General features: G+C 33.0%; 1 protein-coding gene and 1 long non-coding RNA gene across 17 annotated transcripts in view; both read left to right on the top strand.

Annotated features, from left to right (window-relative positions):
• LOC143082890 (epidermal growth factor receptor kinase substrate 8-like) overlaps positions 1-4,140 on the top strand; it is a 76,804-nt gene extending 72,664 nt beyond the window's left edge. For all 16 annotated transcript variants that reach the window (XM_076258860.1, XM_076258861.1, XM_076258859.1 and 13 more), the window contains one exon: positions 1,839-4,140. In XM_076258860.1, the coding sequence (XP_076114975.1) occupies positions 1,839-1,933 (95 nt within the window). In that variant the 3' untranslated portion in view covers positions 1,934-4,140. The remainder of the gene's footprint in view (positions 1-1,838) is intronic.
• Positions 4,141-7,073: 2,933 nt separating this feature from the next.
• On the top strand, positions 7,074-13,282 carry LOC143082889 (uncharacterized). The gene is made up of 5 exons (XR_012980496.1): positions 7,074-7,164; positions 7,966-8,032; positions 8,973-9,659; positions 12,107-12,223; positions 13,144-13,282. It is a non-coding gene; the product is annotated as an uncharacterized LOC143082889 (long non-coding RNA).
• The last annotated feature ends 9,385 nt before the right edge of the window (positions 13,283-22,667 follow it).

Raw genomic sequence — 22,667 nt, 5'->3', positions numbered from 1 at the left:
TTATTGCATACAATACACAAGTAAATTTAATTTAACAACTTGGTTGTTTTGTCCTTTGTGCAACTGGTACAGAATAAACTCATTATAGTTATAATGTTATGTCATGTTTCTTGCCTCATATGAAAAAAGTATAAATACTTTAATAAAAATGAAAACAACACGTTGTTAATTCCATGTATCGGAACTAAAGGAAACTTAACATTTTAAAGGAAACATAAATAAAGGCAACAGTAGTATACCGCTGTTCAAAACTCATAAATCCATGGACAAAAAACAAAATCGGGTAACAAACTAAAACTGAGGGAAACATTATGTAAGTGCCACTTAATTCAAAAAGTCATATTTAAGCATATGTTGGTTTTGTTGCCGATCCTAAAAATAAGTGAAGTGATTCTATTTGTGCCTTGCAGCTTGCTATTTTGTATCTATCTAATCTTGCGCTAGTAGTAACATACTAATATATTCTGCATGTATTACTAACTGTGTGATGACTGAATTTGGTACTTTGGTTATTTTGCAGATGTGTTATTATTTATCATTATGATACTTAATATTGCAATCTCTGTTTAAATGCAGTTATTCTATGATTTTACATATACTTAATATGATACTATTCATTTTGATGAGAACCGTAAACTGTTGTGAAAAGGCATCTTACCATATACTATGACCCGATTGAGACATTTTGACTTGAGTGTGGATTCGTGTAGCGGGTGATGCATACATGGCCCGAGATGATTACCTTGTTGACGCACCGGTCTCAAGCTTTAGAAACAAAAATTAAAATCACAAAAATACTTAACTCCGAGGAAAATTCATAACAGAAAGTCCCTTATCAAATAGAAAAATTAAATGACAAAACACATCAAACGAATGGACAACTGTCATATTCCTGACTTGGTACAGGCATTTTCAAATGTAGAAAATGGTGGATTGAACCTGGTTTTATAGCGCTAATCTCTCGCTTGTATGACAGTCGCATCAAATTCCATTTCCCAAGTTACTTGCTTGTGACTTTGACTTGTATTCTAAATCAATTTTGGAGATTTGACAATCGGCATAATATTACAATTGCCTTTATTCAAATTCTGATACTAGGGAGTCATGATACTGTTTTCTTGTGTCGTGAATGCTAATATGACAGTAATAAATAAACAAAAATCAGATTTTGTTATTATTCATTTGTTTAATCATTGTTGTGTCATTTTTTAAAGAAAACGGAAAAAAATAGTACACTCATATATATAAACACAATATATCAATTAAATATTTAATCTTTTTGTTTTAAATTTAAAGTATCGATATAATTTAACCTTGTTGTTCGTAAGAATTTTTCTGCAAGTTTAATAATATCATAAGAGATATATGGACACATCATAGTATTTGTGAGAAGTCCACATGTTATGTAACGCATACTAGGGCACACAGTTACATAAGGTTGTGTTAAACATAAACAATTATTTATAATTTAAAAAAAACATCATTTTACAATATGATGGTTCTAGATTCTTTTGCAATTTCTTACTCTATATAAAAAATAGACAAATATCAACCATTACGCATTTAAAAGACGATGATGTATGTTCTTACAGATGTATGGGTCAAATTATTTTAAGTAAAGCAAATTCTTTCAGAAATCTCTGAAGTCACACTTATATCATAAAAATTCACCTTAAATACATCCAAATTTTCATTGTGTGTATTGACTGCTGCTAGGACTTGTTTTTGATAAAGGTAAAATACTTCAATTAAGTAACTGTGTAAGAACCCGAAGTTATTAAAAAAAAAAAATATGAAAAAATAGAAGATATTACGAACTTCTGTTTGTTTTATTTTAGCATCTGAAGAAGACTTTGGTAATGCTGGTAAAACATTAAGAGCTCTTCTACAACATCAGCGAAAGAAGATAACCAGCCACAGATATGAACAATAACATTTTGATAATATCCTTATTTTTATAGTTTAAGGTAGATCTAAAGGGTGCACGATAGAATATTTCATATCTGTGATATTGAATCTATTTCATGTTATTTTCAACAATATAATAAAGTATGGGACACAGGACATTTTTATAAGCTACAGGTTGTGAAAAATTGTATGATTCTGTAAAGATATTATATATATATCCTGTTGTATGTAAATATAACTTAACTAGCAGATAGAATGTCAAAATAAAAATATGAGAAGAAAGTTCTTATAATGGACGTTTAGAAGAAAGACAATTAGGGTCACTGTACTTGTTTTCTTGTTACAAAACAAAAGGTATTTATTTTTACCACATCCCAGCAAAGAATTGAATTATTTGAGATATGTTCCTTTAAATGAATTACTTTTTTTTATACAAAGTCAAAAATATTTTGTTTTTGTAAAAATAGTCCTAATTTTAGGATAAAACAAATAGTTTTCATCAGTTACATTAAAAGTCTAACAAATTACTTATATTTCTGTCTACAATTTGTAAGATTGATTTGAACTATCTCTTTCTGCTACAAATCCAAGATACAGGAGACCCAAATCAACTTTTACCAGGAAACAAAAAAAATTGTTATAACTATTAATGACATCTGATTCAGCTAATTGCATAGGAAAGTTAAAGTAGAAATCAGGAATATCGTCTATGTGAGATAGTTTGAGTCAAGTTATAGTTTTTATGATTATCATAAAGGTCCTTAGTTTATGTTCCAGATATATAACAAACTTTTATCATTACCTGTTAAGAGTTTTTCAAGTCCATTTTTTGTTATATTAATTTTGATAACATAATATATTGTAATATATCACTTGACTATCGTCTAATTAGATTTGTATCTTTTCATTGAAATACCTTCATTTTTTTTAAAACAAAAATCTTATATTTTTGATCCACAGCTTATTAGGTATACATTTGCCCGGTTTTGTCTTATATAACAACTATCTTTACTCTGCAGGCAGAGCTGAATAAGATCAGAATGTTGATAAGAAATATGTATAAACTTTATATGTATGTTCATACAAAATTATCAGAGGAGCTTGCAAATAAAATATGAAGAGTGAAAAGAGATTTTCAATTTCAAATTGTGAATGTTTTATTCTAAAAAAATAACAACACTGTACTTGATTTGTATACACAGCATAAGCCAAATCTTGCCATTTATAAAAGTGCAATTCTTTAACTTATTCATTGTTTTTATATATGAAATATTGCATTTTGATTGGTATGTAAGCAGTTGGTGATAAAAATATTGAAATATACTGATTAACATCAGTTAACTAGTATAAATCTGTTTCATCGTTTCACACTTTTGAAGAGAATTATATGCTTTGGTAATATTTTCTATGACTATTGTTTTTGCAAATTTTTGGAATGTTAAATTGTTACCTTTCTTTTCAATTATATATATGACTGTATGAAATTTGACTTCTTTTATTCCTATACCAAAGTTATATATCTATTCAATTCGTGACTATGCAAAAGACGAAACATTATTTATTATATCTAAATTGGATTTGTAATTAATGGTATTGAAGCAAAATTTAGATTTTTTTTAAAATAGAAACTGTACATTTATGTCATTTTCATATTTGCCTATCAATATTTTATATTCCAAGAAGGCAGTTGTTTTGTTGCAATTGAATATTTGAAATATATGCATCATAAACCTGTACATATATAAACAACTATAATCATCATTTTATTCAAAATCATTTTAAATCCTACAGGAATGTTTCAATACATCCAATGAAAGTCCCACCTTGGTCAAAAGTATATATTCGTTCTGTTTTGGCCTTCAATAAACAGTTGTTTTTATATATTTTGCATAGTTTTTGTGTAACAATAAACAGTGTATTTAGACTATCGATATGTAGCAACTCAATTGGTTAGTGGCCTGGGAATACAATTATATCTTTGTATACAGATAACCTATCCCATTTTAAGAAGTATATGTGTCTACTAATATAAAGCTTTAATAGGTTGTGATTTGTTCAGAAAATCAAAATATATTTACTTGCTGTTTGGTTTAGTTTTATATTAAGTTTTGATAGCATTATATAAGTCTGATAATTAATCCGAGTGCAATAATTAGTGAATGCCAAACAATATCAACCTATGTGCCATGATTGTTACGTAAAAAGCATTTAATAAAATGTTGGTTTTTATTATTTTCGTCCATGTTTTCATTGTCTTTCTGTAATCAGTTTCAAAACAAAACATATCAACTGGTATAACACCGTTATATCCAGTAATTAGTAGTTTTAACATGAATCAAGTTTGATAGAGATTGTTGACTTGATAATCAAATTGTTTAGGGTTATGGAAAATGATATTCATGATACACATGCTGCATTTGGGAGTAAGAGCAATGACTGGTCTGTTATGAGTCGGAATGATATGTATGGGAAGGACTTTTAACATATTTACTAGCACATTGAAGGCAGACTCAGCATGTCGACAAAGCAGGGTTCATATTCATTACTTATTACCACAGTGCCATATGTGGAGCAGGATCTGCGTACTCTTCCGGAGTACTTGCGATCATCCACAATTTTTGGTGTGGTTCGTGTTGCTTAGTCGTTAGTTTCTGTGTTGCTTAGTCTGTAGTTTTCTTTGTTATGTCTTGTGTACTATTGTTCGTCTGTTTGTCTTTTCTTTTGATTTTCCCATTTTGTTTCACGATGACCATGGAATAATGTTTCTATATCTGTATGGCTTCTGAGATTTACCAGTTGCTTATCATACAAAAAATAACAAATAAATCATTTTCAAAAAGGAAAACTATAAGAAGAAATTTCAAGTGAACGTGAAATCACGTTGCAATTTCAGTACAAACGTACTTTAACCATAACGAAGAGATTAATACGAAGTAACCAATTCTATCATGTGTATGAGACCTAGATTATCAATTAAAACGCAACTTCAACGCTAGTGTTTAAACCCTTACATATGAATAGAACTACATGAACAACGCAACCGTATAAAAAAATAGAGGCTCTTAAGAGCCTGTGTCGCTCACCTTGGTCTATGTGCATATTAAACAAAAGACACATATGGATTAATGACAAAATTGTGTTTTGGTGATGGTGATGTGTTTGTAGATCTTACTGAACATTCTTGCTACTTACAATTATCTCTATATATAATGAACTTGGCCCAATAGTTACAGAAGAAAATATCTTGTTAAAATTTACGAAAATTTACAAAATTAATGAAAATTGTTAAAAATTGACTGGTAAGGGCAATAACTCCTTAAGGGGTCAATTGACCAATTTGGTCATGTTGACTTATTTGTAGATTCTACTTTGCTGAACATTATTGCTGTTTACAGTTTATCTATATCTATAATAATATTCAAGACGGCAAAATTTCCTTAAAATTGCCAATTCAGGGGCAGCAACCAAACAAACGGTTGTCTGATTCGTCTGAAAATTTCAGGGCAGATAGATCTTGACTTGATGAACAATTTAAACTTCATGTCAGAGTAATAAGCCACGATCTACATTTTACCACATTGTTCTATTTTTAGCCATGGCGGTTGGCCATCTTTGACGGTTGGCCGGGTCACCGGACACATCTTTTAAACTAGATACTCCAATGATGATTGTGGCCCAGTAGTTTCAGAGGAGAAGATTTTTGTAAAAGTTAACGACGACGGACGCCAAGTGATGAGAAATGCTCACTTGACCTTTTAGGCCAGGTGAGCTAAAAATGCGATATGGTATGATTTCCATTGATAGTGTAACTATCAGAAATTTGACCGGTGTGTTTAGTTTAAGTCTAGTTTATACTTCAAACAAATAGGCTATTACTATATCTGGTCATTAGAACTTAGGAGAAACAATGATAACCTACTAAAGTCATTTAGGCGGTTCTTTTCTTCCTACATAAAATTAAAGATCACTTACCTTGTCATGATCAGAAATCTATGTCAAATTCTTTGTAAACGACTTAAATTCTTTTAAATTGAAATATTTGTTTCAAATTTATACAAATACGTTTTGAAAAAAAAATCATTAAAGTTACCATGCAGGCTTATAAATTTATAGCCAGGTGCGTGTTTCTGCGACATTTGAAACAGTTTGAAGCCCAAATTTATTACGAAGTTGAAGAGTATTTACACCAAAATTTCCAAAACAAGAAAAGATGTTCTTAATCTTACAAAAGTTTTCACATCTTAACGAAAGACTTTCTCTATTGGATAACCTAATTCAGTGGCATCATGAATTATTTGCAAGTATTTAGTTTTGATTAAATCTGAGACTACTTTAATATAACTGTTATAGTAGTCTCAGATTAAATACAGTGTTTGTGGACGTATCGTATTTTCGACGCGTTTACTTTATTTTCCCCATCGCATTTTGACGTTTATCCCCCCCCCCCTTCCCCCTCCTCGGTATATTCCGCATTTTTATACAAATGAGTTTCAATTCGTACAAGAGTATAATTAATTTAATTATTAAACGGAAAATAGGTAAGACAGGCTCATATCCAATTTATAATAAACAACAACAAATTTACGACGTTTTGTGAGTTCTATCAAGGCTATGGCTATGCATAATGATTTATTTATTATATTACGTCATATAGCCACTTCCGGTGTTCAAGAGAATAAGCAAAATCTAATGTACCTCTGTTACTGCACCAGATGCGCTTTTCGAACATAAACATTCTTCAGTGATGCTCAAGATAAAAATATCATAAATATTTGTGATATGTATTGATGTATGAACGTTACGTTAGCAGGATCATTGTGTCGTCAGTGGTTCATCTTTCGGTATCTAGCTTAGTAAGTGGCTCTTATTTCCTGTTTTTTGTGCTTTGTTTGGTTTTCTGAAGCTGGTATATTATTTTTTTTCTAAATTATTGATAAGATGAATAACAGTATTTGATATTGAAATTGATGTTATATTTGGCGTTTAGGATAGGCTAGTATGTATCGAGTATGTACAGATGTTATATTTGGCGTTTAGGATAGGCTAGTATGTATCGAGTATGCACAGATGTTATATTTGACGTTTAGGATAGGCTAGTGGGTATCGAGTATGTACAACCTGTAGGTCATTCTGTCAATTGATTAATGCTGTGTGTCTTATCTTCTAATGATCTCAACTTCGTCAAATATGAAGGCGGTCGTGTATCAATATTTCATTTTACTTTTGTCATAGGATCTTATCTGCTGATGTGAACAGGTTTGTAAACATTTATTATATTCCCAAATTGTGTAATGATCAATATATAAGAGGGGCGAAAGATAAAAGAAGGACAGTCAAACTCATAGATCGAAAATAAACTGACAATGCCATGGCTAAAAATAAAAAGACAAACAGACAAATAATGGTACACAAGACACAACACAGAAAACTAAAAACTAAGCAACACAAACCCCAACAAAAACTGGGGGTGATCTCAGGTGCTCCGGAATATAGACATTCATCTATTACGAAATATTTGCGATCTTGCCTGTGATCTAAGGACTTGGCCGGATGGTTCATACTGTATATACTTAAAGTGATATTTGCTGCTTGTTAGTAAATCACTCAACATTTCTATGAATAAAATATTCATGGCAACAAAATAAAATTCCCAATCACAAATTTTCATGTTGCAAATCATTTTGGTGCTCAATAACTATGAGAAAGACATGTTAAGGAGTAGTTTACTAAAAGTATGATCGAAATGTATACATTTAATCAGATTACTAGTGAAGATTTTAAAGAGAGACGGAGGTATTTGAAGTTCTATCATTTTTCAGAATGTGAAAAACTGTCACACTTCGTTTTAAAAGAAGTGTTTGTCATTTTTATGAACTCGCTTTTTCTTAATTTACCTTGGATTTGGTACTTTTGTTATTACATGTATTTATGTTAATAATTAAAAACAACTTCAATCTCAGAAATAGTCTCGTCTTGAGTGACATTCATATTAAGTTTTACTGTCCATTAACTCAAAATATTTGAATATCCAATAAAAGATCTTTCTTTTTTACACAGATATAATTCAAAATGAAGGTGCTTGCAGTGTTGATTTTCATCGTACCGACTGTTGATGCAGTGTTGCGTAAGCATGTCATATTTTTCATTGAAATATCTGTAGAAAACTATATATCTTAATGAGATTATGTCGACTGAATTTTGGAGCCCTTTATAGCTTGCTGTTCGATATGAGCCAAGGCTCCGTTTTAAAGGCCTTTCTTTGATCTTGAATGATTTTCTTCTACAAAATGTGACTTGGGTAATAAATTGTCTCATTGGCACATCTTCTTATATCTAGAAAGTATAATTACAAGTGCACACTTGTGTAACACTGCTTTAAACATATTAACGTAGCGTTTGATACATATTTTTAACAATATGTTGATAGTTATCAAAGGTACCAGGATTATAATTTAATACGCCAGACGCGCGTTTCGTCTTCATAAGATTCATCAGTGACGCTCAGATGAAAATAGTACTTAAGCCAAACAAGTACAAAACTGAAGAGCATTGAGGACCCAAAATTCCAAAAAGTTGTGCCAAATACGATTAAGGTAATATATGCCTGGGATAAGAAAATCCTGAGTATTTCGAAAAATTCATCCTTTCGTAAACAGGACATTGATAAAATGCAACATAATTGGTATCATGTCAACACCGAAGTACTGGCTATTGGGCTGGTTATACCCTCGGGCACGAAACGTCCACCAGCAGTGGCATCGATCCAGTGGTGTAAATAGTTATCAAAGGTACATTGACATTGGAATACAACCTTCATTTTAATACATTTTTGATATTGATAATTAAGAGTGTGAACTAGTAAAATATGTCTATTTCCTAATAACAACTCAGAGGTAGTATCGATTGAAATAAGATTTATTGATACGTTTCCTTATCATCGTTGTTTGAATATTTGTTATATTGCATTTTATATTCACATATTATTGAAATACTTACACTACCACTAATATTCACATATTTTGTCATTCTTAGTACTTGATAGTAATCCATTTAGTAATTTTTAGATTCTTGTCAAGATGTGTACTATTCAAATCCTCAAAGTAAGACAGGTTTATATCGAATTTATAATAAACAACAACAAGTCTACGATGTATGGTGTGAGTTTCATTCAAACTATGGGTATGCCTTTGTTTCCAACCAATCACATGTAGACATCAATATAGATGATTTGTATACCGACAAAACACGTGCTATCGTACGCCATATAACTACTTCCGGTGTTCAAAAGGAGATTGAAGTTGCACAATTGAATCGATATCATACAACGCCCTTGTCATTCCAGTACAATAAACATGACGGTTATGCCGAACCCCAGAATCATGGTAAACTGGGACCATATATCTATCTGGGATTTCTTCCAACATCCACCGCAAGTCACAGAAACATTCAAGGATATCGTGCTGGTGGCGCCGACTACACTTTCACCAACTGTGATAGCAATCCTAACAGTTATTTAACCTTGTTTTTTAACCGTAACAATTCCGATCCTGTAGGTTATTTTCAAAAGTGTTGTCCTTCTGCACTAATTACAGCATGGACAACACATTCACAATCTCTTCAGAAAAACAGATACATGGACCCTTCTTTCTATTTCTTATTTGAGATGCATATGGGAGGTTGTGGTGGTTACGAAATTTCACTGCACCAAGATCTACGTGGCGTTGTCGGTGCTGCTATTGGTTTCCGGTTTGGTAAGTTGCTTTAATTACAGCCATTTTTGATGCAGCTTGTTTGTTTATATGTAAATGTTTAATTATTTATGTTAAGGATAAATTACAAAAACCTTATTGAGATGTAATATAAGATGGCTATTATTCAAATGATTTTGATGTTGAAATTTGTCTTAAATTTTTGACGTTTCATGCGTATTTTGGCCTAGACACCACCTTATGACCATCAATATGACCTCCGAGGATGGTCGATGGACATGTGACCTTATATAAGTTAAGTATAAATGGTTATTTTTTTTATTTATGTTTGTCTCTGTCTTGTGTGTTCTTGCGTTGATTTGTGCATTACTCCTGTCAAGTTATGTTGCCATTTAAGCAATATTTTTTTGCCATATAAACGGGAGGTTTGGCTAGCCATAAAACCAGGTTCAATCCACAATTTTTCTTAAAATGCCCTGTACAAAGTTATAAGAATATAACAGTTGAGATCTAACTGCAGTTCAGTGTTTCTGTTGTTCTTCGTATAGTTGATTTGGTTTCCTCTGTTTTACTTTGTAACCCGGATTTGTTTTCTTATTCGAATTATGACCATCGAACAAAGGTATACTGATTCTTTACTACTGTTGCCTTTATTTAGGGAAGGTACTAATCATTTGATGTGTTTTTAAAAAATGCAACATTTGTTTTGTCGAATGGTCATTTAAATGGATAAACAAATAGGCTTATTAAGAAGGGATATAGTTACGATACTGTTGTCAGGTCATTAAAGATTGCATATTTTGGCGTTAATATTGATTCAATTATAGGGTCTTTGCATCGGAACTAAACACATTTATTCTTAATAAACCAGTTGTTGGCATGACACGGGTTATGTTCTTCTCATATATGTTATGATGGTATGATACGAAACCCCTCACGGGGAGGATTGTGCCTGATATTCATATGATGAAGACATAATTTTTCAATCAGTTTAATTGAGGTCCGGAGCTGGCATGTCAGTTAACTGCTAGTAGTCTGATGTTATTTATGTAGTATTGTCATTTTTTTATTTTCTTTGGTTACATCTTCTGACATCAGACTCGGACTTCTCTTGAACTGAATTTTAATGTGCGTATTGTTATGCGTTTACTTTTCTGCATTGGCTAGAGGTATAGGGGGAACATGTTTAACCCCGCCGCATTTTTGCGCCTGTTCCAAGTCAGGAGCCTCTGGCCTTTGTTAGTCTTGTATCATTTTAACTTTTAGTTTCTCGTGTACAATTTGGAGTTTAGTATGGTGTTCATTATCACTGAACCAGTATATATTTGTTTAGGGGCCAGCTGAAGGACGCCTTCGGGTGCGAGAATTTCTCGTTGCATTGAAGACCTGTTGGTGACCTTCTGCTGTTGTCTGCTCTATGGTCGGTTTGTTGTCTCTTTGGTACATTCCCCATTTCCATTCTCAATTTTATTACTTGACAAAACTGTTCGTGTGGAATCTGAAAGTGATTATAATAATGTATTCATGTATAATATTACAATTTCTATAATGATTTGCTCCAAGGGTTGAATGTTTGCTAGTACATTCAATACAGCCCGTGCTAGAAGCGTCCATTAGGGTATGTTTGATGTACATGTACAAATTCACAACCACAAATGGGCGGATAGAGGAATGTAGAATCGGATGACGTATTCGGAAAATGACCTATAGAAACAATTCTTTGAGGGATAGATACACATTTACAGGTGGTCTGTTGCATGGCAAAGACCCATCCTCTCCAATATTATCTCTTGTATCAGTTCACCTTTTACCCGGGTTCATCCATCTTGCAGGACCTATATAACTATCGCATTATATATAAACTCGTTCTCGTGAAGGCAATTAAGCGTGTTGAATGCAATATATATGGAAAAGGGAAATTTGGCAGGATTGCTAATGATTCTTTACTATCCACCAAAGAGTAAAAACAAAGGAAAAAAGATATAAATAACCAAAGCTCATCGTACGGCTTGAAATAATGAACAAAACGCATAATTGCATAGTGAACCGTGATATATCTATTACTTGAATACCCTGCATACTTAGTTTGTGTGAGATATTATATATTTCTATAAAGAGAAAACTAACGGAGCGCTGAAAGATCACAACCTTGCGCTAAAGATAACAATCTTAAGCCTAAACATTGAAGACAGACAGCTAACATTCAAAGCCAATATGCTTGAACAGATCCTTCTCATAGAGATTCATGTCTGTAATAATATTGTGACATTTCTTAAAAATAGAGAATGGGAATGAGGAATGTGTCAAAGAGACAACAACCCGACTAAAGAGTAAAACAAAGGCCACCAACGGTTCTTCAACACAGCGAGAAAAATACCTCACCCAGAAGCGGACTTCTAAATCAGCTTGCTAACACATTTGAAATATAACAAAATAATAAAAAATGCCTTCAGAATATATTTTTACAAGATAGTGTCTGTGTTTTGTAGAGATCAAAGATCCCTGTGCTACAAACCCATGCCAACACGGAGGTACTTGTTATCCTGACGGCCGGGTGTATACATGCGAGTGCCCCGTAGGAATTTCTGGTGTACTTTGTGAAACAGGTTAGAAACTAAATCAATTCTATATAAATAAGACGATGTGGTACAAAAGCCAATGAGTCTCCATTCAAGTCACATTTGTTTAAAAAGTTGATGTAGGATGTATTCATGTACTAAAATAAGAAAGAAAAGCCAACAAATTACTTATACAATATAACAAGATATGGGTTCTTTAAAAAAAGACTGATAACAAAAGATTGGCCATATAAACCCCAATAGGAACTTAAAATTATATAAGGTGCTCTTGGTGGGTATGTGTAATGATCTGTGCATGCTTCACTCCTCTCACTAGTTTTTAGTAACACCTATTCTTATGCCTATTCCAATTCTTAAAAAGGTTATCGACTGACGTACACCATAATAAACTCTTGTATTTGTTTCGGATTTAATTATGTATCTCATACAGATAAAAGGACATATGGGTGACAGAAAAATAGACGGCAACCCAACGACACAAATGATCTAAAGTCCATCATTTTATGAAAAATAAGGAAAAACATCAAGTGGACAATCAAATACCATACATCGTTACAAACCAGACAACATCATGTCCAAAAAAATACGATGAAAAGAAGAAGAAAAAATTCCATACACCACTCAGAAAACAAAACATTGAGTAACACAAACCACGTCAAAAATTAAAATTTAATCGTCATGAATGTAACAGACTGTTACACCTAAGGGTATATATAATATAATATAATATAATATAAATAATGTGAAAAAAATATGTATAAAAAGGAACATGTATAAAATAACAGTATTTTTGTGAGAAAAAAAAATATCATTCAAATTGGAGAAATAAATCTTGGCCTTCTGCTCTACCCCAATGCTCAACAGCGATATATATTATTAAAAATGTTAATTTGTATATGGTTAGTATAACATGTATAACATATGAAAACGAATAACCCTTTTTGCAGTTGGATCTTTGATTGGATGAGAAGAAGGCGTTCAACTTTGAAAGAGGAAGTTTATATAGTTTTTGGTAATCAATAAACTGAGTAACTTGAATAGATGTGACATTGATTTGAGAATAAAAGAAGATAATAACCACTTGTATACGTCAGGTTTGAGTTTTATATACTGGGATATATAAACACACTTGTATACGTCAGGTTTGAGTTTTATATACTGGGATATATAAACACACTTGTATACGTCAGGTTTGAGTTTTATATACTGGGATATATAAACACACTTGTATACGTCAGGTTTGAGTTTTATATACTGGGATATATAAACAAATACAAATAGATTATGAGACACTTGTAAACATTATGAGTATAGTACATTTTGATTCTATAAGATGATTCGTAAAAAGACACAATTAAGGCTTCAAAAGAAAATTGAGAATGGAAATGGAAAATATGTCAAGTAGACAACCAACCCAAAGAGCAGACAACTGCCGAAGGCCACCAATGGGTCTTCAACGCACAAGACAGTCCCGTACCCGGAGGTGGTCCTCAGCCGGACCCTAAATAAAAAAGTGTACTAGTTCAGTGAAAATGGACGTCATACTAAACTCCAAAACATATAAATGAACTAAAATAAAAAAAAACCACATACAATATAAAAAAGAAGATGTGGTATTATTGCCAATGAGACAACTATCCACAAAAGACCAAAATGACACAGACATTAACAACTATAGGTCACCGTACGGCCTTCAACAATGAGCAAAGCCCATACCGCATAGTCAGCTATAAAAGGCCCCGATAAGACAATGTAAAACAATTCAAACGAGAAAACTAACGGCCTTATTTATGTAAAAAAAGAAGACTATCAAAGCCAGACTTATGACAGGCGCAAAAATGTGGCGGGGATAAACATGTTTTGTTTGATTTCAACCCTCCCCCTATACCTCTAGCCAATTTAGAATACTAGTAAAGAAAAGCACAGCATTACGCACAGTAAAACTCAGTTTAAAAGAAGTCCGAGTCCAATGTCAGAATAGATAACAAAAGAAACTAAGCAAAATGACAATGATACATAAATGAACAAAGATACAATTGAGATTTGAAATGGGGAATGCGTCAAAGTGATAACAATCTGACCAAGGAGCAGAAAACAGCCGAAGGCCACCAACGTGTATTCAACACAGCGATAAAATCCCGCACACGGAGGCGTGCGCCAGCTGGCCCCTAAACATAAATGTGTACTTCTTCAGTGATAATGGACGTCATACTAAATTCTTTAACATATTAATGAACTAAAATCAAAAATCAAGACTAACAAAGGACTACTAGCAATTTCTGACATGCCAGCTCCAGAATTAAACTGATTGAAAGATACATTTTACAATGGGGTAAATTGTGTTCCACTTCTTGCAGATTAATTTCTTGTTTCTTATGAAATATAATTTATCTATAACTTATGATGCAATGAAACAAAAAAGTCAGTAATATGTATCTAGTTGTATTTCAGCATTCACTTCAGGTTGTTATTTAATAGTCTCTATTTTATAAGCTTTCTCGTATACTAGTAATCGGACATAAATTAAACGCACAGCTAATAATATGTCTTCCTTCGTTGCTTTATTAACAAATACTAGTATATTCTAGAGCCTATATGGGCGTTTTTCAATAAAAGTGTGAATTTCAGACCTAAAAAAAATGGAAAATCATCTTGTCTAAAATTTTATTTCAAGAGTTTTTGTTTTTGGAATACCTCTATTATAGACCTGTTTATAAATAAAAAGTGCAATCTTAAATACTCTTTAAAATGATCTTATTTTCATAATGTGTGTACTGTTTCGTAGGGGACATTTGTCCACTACGAAACTGCTTCTAAACGCACATCTTATTGCATTTTAATGTTTCCTGTAGACATTCCAGTTTGTTTTATTTTATATACTAGGAAGATCTCATTTTTTTTCTGAATTGGAGAACCATTTTTTATCTATAAAGATTAGACAGTACTTTACATATGAAGGTAAAACTCGTGTTGCGTAGTGGACCTTTTGATGAGTTTCGTAGTTGACATCAACCCTATTCTATGTAGATAAAAACATACTGAATATTCCACGAAACTAATTCATGTTATTTGTTTTGCACGAATACAGTTGAAAAAGAGTAAAAAACGACTGCATTGTAGTGGTGGACAATACGAAACGTTTTTCTCCCATACTTGTTTCGTAGGTGACCGTTTCGTAGTGGACATATTCACATGTTTTATCTCTCCCCCCCCCCCCCCCCCCCCCCAACAAACAAAAATACGGTATCACTCTGGTCCATTTGATGTGCTCAATTTTTATTCACTACTTTTGTAAGACCCTAATGTTTATATCTCCTGCAAACATTGATTTTATAAAACTGTTTATTAGCAAAATTTAATGACTTCGTTTCGTAGTGGACATTTTGTCAGGAATGTCAGGGACACACCTTCTAAAATTAAAAATCCTTTGTCAAAAGCTGTTTATGATAATATGTTGGCTCTAAACATACTTTTGAATAAATAAAGCACTTATGTTAAGTAAAAATGACATTTATTTCTACCCTTTTTTTTTTTTACAATATTTTAGAGTATGAATGTTGGACAGGAGGTCTAGGGACATGCCATTTTTTGGTTATTTTGAACCATTCAGGAATCGATATCTTATTAATCCCTCCAAAAATAGTATGTTTCTTTGCTTAAAAATGTCAAATCTAATTCAATGTACTGACTGCACAAAAAATTACTTGTTAAGATCAAACACATTTTTTTAAAGTGGCTGGGACAAGAAATCACGTTTTTATTGAAAACAAAAACGCCCATATAATCCTTTATATTACAAGAAATAAGATAATTCCTTTTTCTTTTACCAATATTTGTTATCCTAATGATTTGTATTTCAAGGGGTCATCCCACTATTCCGACACCCTATTAGTAAGATTTCCCAATAGTCTGACACCCCACCCATTAGTCCAACATATGTCGTAGTATACTTCACAGACTCGGTAGACGTGGCATTACAAGAAGTGCCAATAGTGTCTTTTCTCTCTTCTGAGTATACATAAATGTAAAAGACAGACTTCCCAATGGCATCTGCTATGAAAGGAAAACCATGCTCCCATAAATATAAGGCAACCTACGACCTTGCAATATTTTGATTTACACATAAAAAAGTGACTTAGTTGTTTTTATGAAAAATTCAGGTTGTTACTTGTTATAACTGTTATTCAGACTCGTAACATTTTCCGGAAAAAATGTGATTTAGTGTATATGCGAAATCAACAGCAACTAAATTATTATCATGTGCTTAACAACCCCAGTCGTATACGCTTGATGTATTGATAGCAATATGCTGTCCTGCACATATTACGTCTTCTTTTTTCAAGGAATCAATTAAATATTTTATTAAAAAGATGTGTAGTTCTATGGAAATTATAAATTTATCACACACAGATAATTAATATTTGTCAAATCATTATTTGTTCTATGTGCGCACAGCTGTATTAACATTTTATCTTTATGAATAATACGATTGAACACAATGCATACAGGTTTCCCAAAACGCTTGGATCCGTACCGTACATAATCCGTGCGTAATGAGAAAGTTTAATAGAAATTCGTTGTGAGACTTCATTTATATACTAGTCTAGTATATAAATTGAATATAGTGTACTCCTCAGAGTGTTTTTTCCGATTACGATTATAGTTACAAAAAAAAAAATCTATTTCTCTTATGAATTCAATTTCATCCTGTTAGATCCAAAGTGAACTGAATATAGCTATAGGGCTTAACCTGACGTATACATATATACATACCCGCCAGTTTACAAAAACATGAAGTAAACAAGTTTTTATATAAATTATTTAAATGAGGAAGTTTCGTGTAAGATGATTCTAACTCTAATCCTAATACGAAGTTTGTCTTGGAAGAAAAACAAGTTTTACCTAAATCAAGAAGGAAGTTGTATGAATCAAACATTATCCAGAATTATCCGGTCTTTTAACTAAAATTTGTCCTTTTCTGAATATTAGTGCATTTCCTGGTAATTAACCTTTTTGAATATTTAATTTTCTCCAAAAATGTATCTCCAACTTTTACTTTAATTGTGATTTCATAACTATTAAAGTGAAAGAAAACTATTGTCTTATTTTTTTTATCACAGAAGATAGGGTATAAAATCAAGAGCCCTAATATTAAGAGCCCTTATATTAAGAGCCCTGAGTTTTAGAATTCCTACATACATTTGTATATTGATTAAAATTATCTGTGAACATGTGGTCTGTCCACGTCCACTTGTATTTATGGCACCCTCAACGGAGTTGGGGTGACGTATTGTTATTCTACGTTTCTTTTTATGTCACCCGATCGACAATGTCGGGTGACATATTGCTTTTCCTCTGTTTCTTTTTCTGTATTATTATTATTATTCTTCCACCTATTTTGTCCGGCAGTTTTCTCGGAGCCAATGGAACCAATCTTAATGATAGTTAACTATAATAAGGAACACAAAATTCCGGGTTGCAGTAGGTCTTAAGACCATAAAAATGGCTGCCGTTACCATGGAAACGGAACAATTGTGAAAAATTCCAGTTTTTGGTTTTAATGAATTATTTGGAGTTGCTTTAACTTAGAATCATTATATTTTGATACAATGTAGGTGCCGGGCATATACTGGTTTTGGATGATTTTGGCAATCATTGGAACTATCATGTTGCCATGGAAACTACACCAAAAATTTCCAAAATATCAAAATGCTCCAAATTTAATAAAACTCCACAGTAACGATGAGCAACATTGGTAGATGTGCAATTTGGCGTTGGAATTTCAAAAATGTCTGCCGTTACCATGGAAACAAGTCAAAAATGGTGAAAATGCTTCAAAAACCTTAAAGTGGCATTTACTTTCTTAAAATGGTAGGTCAAATCCATTGAAACTTTGATGGTATGTTCCCTCCCATGTACCAATGTGGTATCTGCCATTAGAAATTTGGAATGGTATCTGTTACCATAGAAACCAGCCAAAATGTCAAAAATTTCAAAAATTTCAAAATGCTCCAAAATTGATGAAACTTACTATATTTGTTGACTGTCAAGTCTACATGAGACTTTTGAAGTTGGAATTTCCAAAATGGCCACCGTTGCCATGGAAACTGCAGAAATGTCAAATATTTTCAAAATGCTCCAAACTTAATGAAACTTAATATTATTGTTAACTGGCATGTACAGATGAGACTTTTGACTTGGGAATTTTCAAAATGGCTGCCGTTGTCATGGAAACAGAAGAAATGTGAAACTTTTGACAATGCTCAAAATGTACTGAAAATTTACAGAAAGATATATCGCAATGCGTTGATCTGCATTTACTGTTAAATTGTTTTCAAATGGCTGCCGCTTAGAGGCAATGGGGGGGAAGGGTGACATCCGCTATTGCTTGCAATGGCAATTCTAGTTATGGCACCCTCAACGGAGTTGGGGTGACATATTGCTTTTCTACGTTTCTTTTTTTCTTATTATTATTTTTTTTCTTCCACTATTTTTGTCCAGCTTATATCTTGGAATTTTATGAACCAATGTCAATGGAACTTAACCATAATGTTAACCAGCATGTGCAGATTTGCAATCGGGGTATGGCATTTTCAAGATGGCCGCCGTTACCATGGAAACAGCAAAAATGTCCAAAAAATCAAAATGCTCCAAAGTTAATGAAACTTCACACAAATATTGACTGGCATATGGACATGTCCCATTTGACTTTGGAATTTCCAAAATGGCCGCTGTTACCATGGAAACAAGCTAAAATATCAAAAATTCTAACTCTTTCGTTATAAGACCCAACTGGATGAAATTTTATGAAAATGTTACCCAGTATGCTAAGATATCAAGACAATATTTGGATAGTCCAAAATGGCCGCCGTTGTCATGGAAACTGGGAGCAAGTTTTGCATTGACCCTATGGAAAAATGCATAAAATCAGCATTTTTTCAGAGAGTTGTGCACCAAAGTAAATGAAACTGTATTGATATATAACATGACATGTGGCAATGAGATGTACGCTTTTAGAATTTTGGAATTATCTACTGTAACCATGGTTGCAGCACAAATGTTCAAAATTTCCAAAAAAAATAAAGTGCTGCAAACTGGATGAAACTTTACAGGAATAGTGACTGTCATGTGCGGAGTTGCATTTTGAAGTTGGAATTTCCAAAATGGCTGCCGTAACCATGGAAACAGCAAAATACTCCAAAATTTCAAAATGCTCAAAACTTAATGAAATTTTTCAAAAATGATAACATGCAGGTGTAGATGCACTCTTTGACTTTAGAATTTCCAAAATGGCTGCCGCTCGCCTGGCAATGGCGGGGGGGGCGAGGGTGCCATCCGTTATTGCTAGCAATTACAAATCTAGTTATTATTCTTATTCTTCCAATGATTTTTGTCCGGCAGATTTTTTGAAGGCAATGGAACCAATCTTAGTGATAGTCAACTATAATGAGGAACACAAAATTTCGGGTTGCAGTAGGTCATAGGACCTTTAAAAATGGCTGCCGTTACCATGGAAACGGAAAAATTGTGAAAAATTCCACTTTTTGGTTTTAGGGAATTATTTGGAGATGCTTAGACTTAGAATCATTATATTTTGATACAATGTAGGTGCCCACTATATACTTGTTTTGGATGATTTTTGGCATTCATTGGAACTACTGTGTTGCCATGGATACTACACCAAAAATTTCCAAAATATCAAAATGCTCCAAATTTAATGAAACTTCACAGGAACGATGAGCAACATTGGTAGATGTGCAATTTAACGTTGGAATTTTGAAAATGTCTTGTGTTACCATGGAAACAAGGCAAAAATGGTCAAAACGCTTTAAAAAACCTTAAAAGTGGCATTTACTTCCTTAAAATGGTAGGTCAAATTCATTGAAACTCTGATGGTATGTTCCCTTCCATGTACCAATGGAGTATCTGCCATTAAAAATTTGGAATGGTCTGTGTTACCATAGAAACCAGCCAAAATGTCAAAAATTTCAAAAACTTCAAAATGCTTCAAACTTGATGAAACTTAATATGTTTGTTGACTGTTAAGTCTGCATGAGACTTTTGAAGTTGGAATTTCCAAAATGGCTACCGTTGCCATGGAAACTGCAGAAATGTCAAATATTTTCAAAATGCTCCAAACTTAATGAAGCTTAATATTATTGTTTACTGGCATGTATAGATGAGACTTTTGACTTCGGAATTTTCAAAATGGCTGCCGTTGCCATGGAAACAGCAGAAATGTGAAACTTTTGACAATGCTGTTATTGTATTGAAAATTTACAGAAAGATATATCACAATTCATAGATCTGCATTCACTGTTAAGTTGTTTTAAAATGGGTGCCGCTTAGTGGCAATGAGGGGAAGGGTGACATCCGCTATTGCTTGCAATGGCAATTCTAGTTATTATGGCACCCTCAACGGAGTTGGGGTGACATATTGTTATTCTACGTTTCTTTTTTTCTTATTATTTTTTTTCTTCCACTTATTTTTGTCCAGCTTATATCTTGGAATTTTATGAACCAATGGTAATGTAACTTAACCATAATGTTGACCAGCATGTGCAGATTTGCAATCGGGGTATGGCACTTTCAAGATGGCCGCAGTTACCATGGAAACGGAACAAATGTGAAAAAATACAGTTTTTCGTTTTGGTGAACTGTTTGGATATGCTTTAAGTCAGAATCATTATATTTTAATACAATGTAGGTGCCCACTATATACAGGTGTTGGATGATTTTGACACTCATTGGAACTACTATGTTGCCATGGAAACTACACCAAAAATTTCAAAATTCTCAAAATGTTCCAAACTTCAGAAAACTTCACAGTAAGGATGAGCAACATTGGAAGATGTGGAATTTGGCGTTTGAATTTCCAAAATATCTCTTGTTACCATGGAAACAATGCTAAAAGGTCAAAACTTTGAATTTTCACAGAACATTCCAGAACATCAATGTTAAATTTATTCTAGAGACATTAAATGGTATATGATTATGGAGGGAAAAAATTGCAGCAGGGGTTTGACTTTGGAACATTCAAAATGGCCGCCGTTACCATGGAAACAGCAAAAATATGAAAAATTTCAAAATGCTTTAAATTTAATGAAACTTATAACAAATGTTGCCTAGCTTATGTAGACTTGACTTTTGAGTTTGGAATTTTCAAAATGGCCGCCGTTACCATGGAAACAAGGAAATTGTCCAAAATTTCAAAATGCTTCAAACTTAATGAAACTTTGCAAAAATGTTACTAGACATCTGTAGATGCACTATTTGACTTTGGAATTTTCAAAATGGCTGCCGCTCACCTGGCAATGGGGGAAGGGTGCCATCCGTTATTGCTAGCAATTACAAATCTAGTTATTATTATTTTTATTCTTCCACACATTTTGTCCATACTATTTCTCTGGATTGGTCAGACCCATGTTGATAGAACTATACCATAATATGAACCGCCATGTAAAGTAGTGCAAGAGACATTGGAATGGTAAAAAATGGCCGCCGTTGCCATGGAAACTGATGAAATGTGAAAAAAAATGCAAATTTTAAATCTTTCATTATAAGACCTAGCTGGATGAAACTTTATGGTAATGTTCCTTGGTATGCCTAGATGTTGTGACAATATAAGAAAATTCCAAAATGGCCGTCATTGTCATGGAAACAGGGCGAAAGTTTAACATTGGCCCTATGGGAAAATACATAAAAGATGCATTTTCTTGAAGAATATAGCATCAATCCCAATGAAACTTTATAGATATGTAACATGGCATGTCCCAAAGTGGCACCTGTCTTTGGAATTTTAGAAATGGTACCCGTTACCATGGAAATAGCAAAAAAATTTTAAATTTCAAAATGCTCCAAAATTAATGAAACGTTACAACAATGTTAATACACATCTGTAGATGCAATCTTTGACTTTGGAATTTTCAAAATGGCTGCCGCTCACCTGGCAATGGGGGAAGGGTGCCATCCGCTATTGCTTGCAATGGCAAATCTAGTTCTTATTATTTTTCTTGCACAAATTTTGTCCGCGCGAGTTCTTGGAATCCAATGGACCAATGTTGATGGAACTCTTCTATAATGAGGACCTCCATGTGAAGTTGTGCACCTTGCTATGGAATGGTAAAAAATGGCCGCCGTTTCCATGGAAACAGCACTAATGCGAAAAAAATCAAAGTGTTCCAAATTGGAAGAAACTCCACAGGAATGTTAACTGGCATGTGGTGATTTCCAGTTTGACTTTGGAATTTTCAAAATGGCTGCCGTTACCATGGAAACAGCTAAAATATCAAAAAATCTAACTCTTTCGTTATAAGATCCATCTGGATGAAACTTTATGAAAATGTTCTCCAGTACGCCAAGATGTCAACACAATATTTGGATAGTTCAAAATGGCCGCCGTTGTCATGGAAACTGGGGCCAAGTTTTGCATTGACCCTATGGAAAAATGCAGAAAATCAGCATTTTCTCA

Source organism: Mytilus galloprovincialis, chromosome 7 (genome assembly GCF_965363235.1).
Source record: "Mytilus galloprovincialis chromosome 7, xbMytGall1.hap1.1, whole genome shotgun sequence".
Classification (NCBI taxonomy): domain Eukaryota; kingdom Metazoa; phylum Mollusca; class Bivalvia; order Mytilida; family Mytilidae; genus Mytilus; species Mytilus galloprovincialis.
This window is presented reverse-complemented; position numbering and strand designations above follow the sequence as displayed.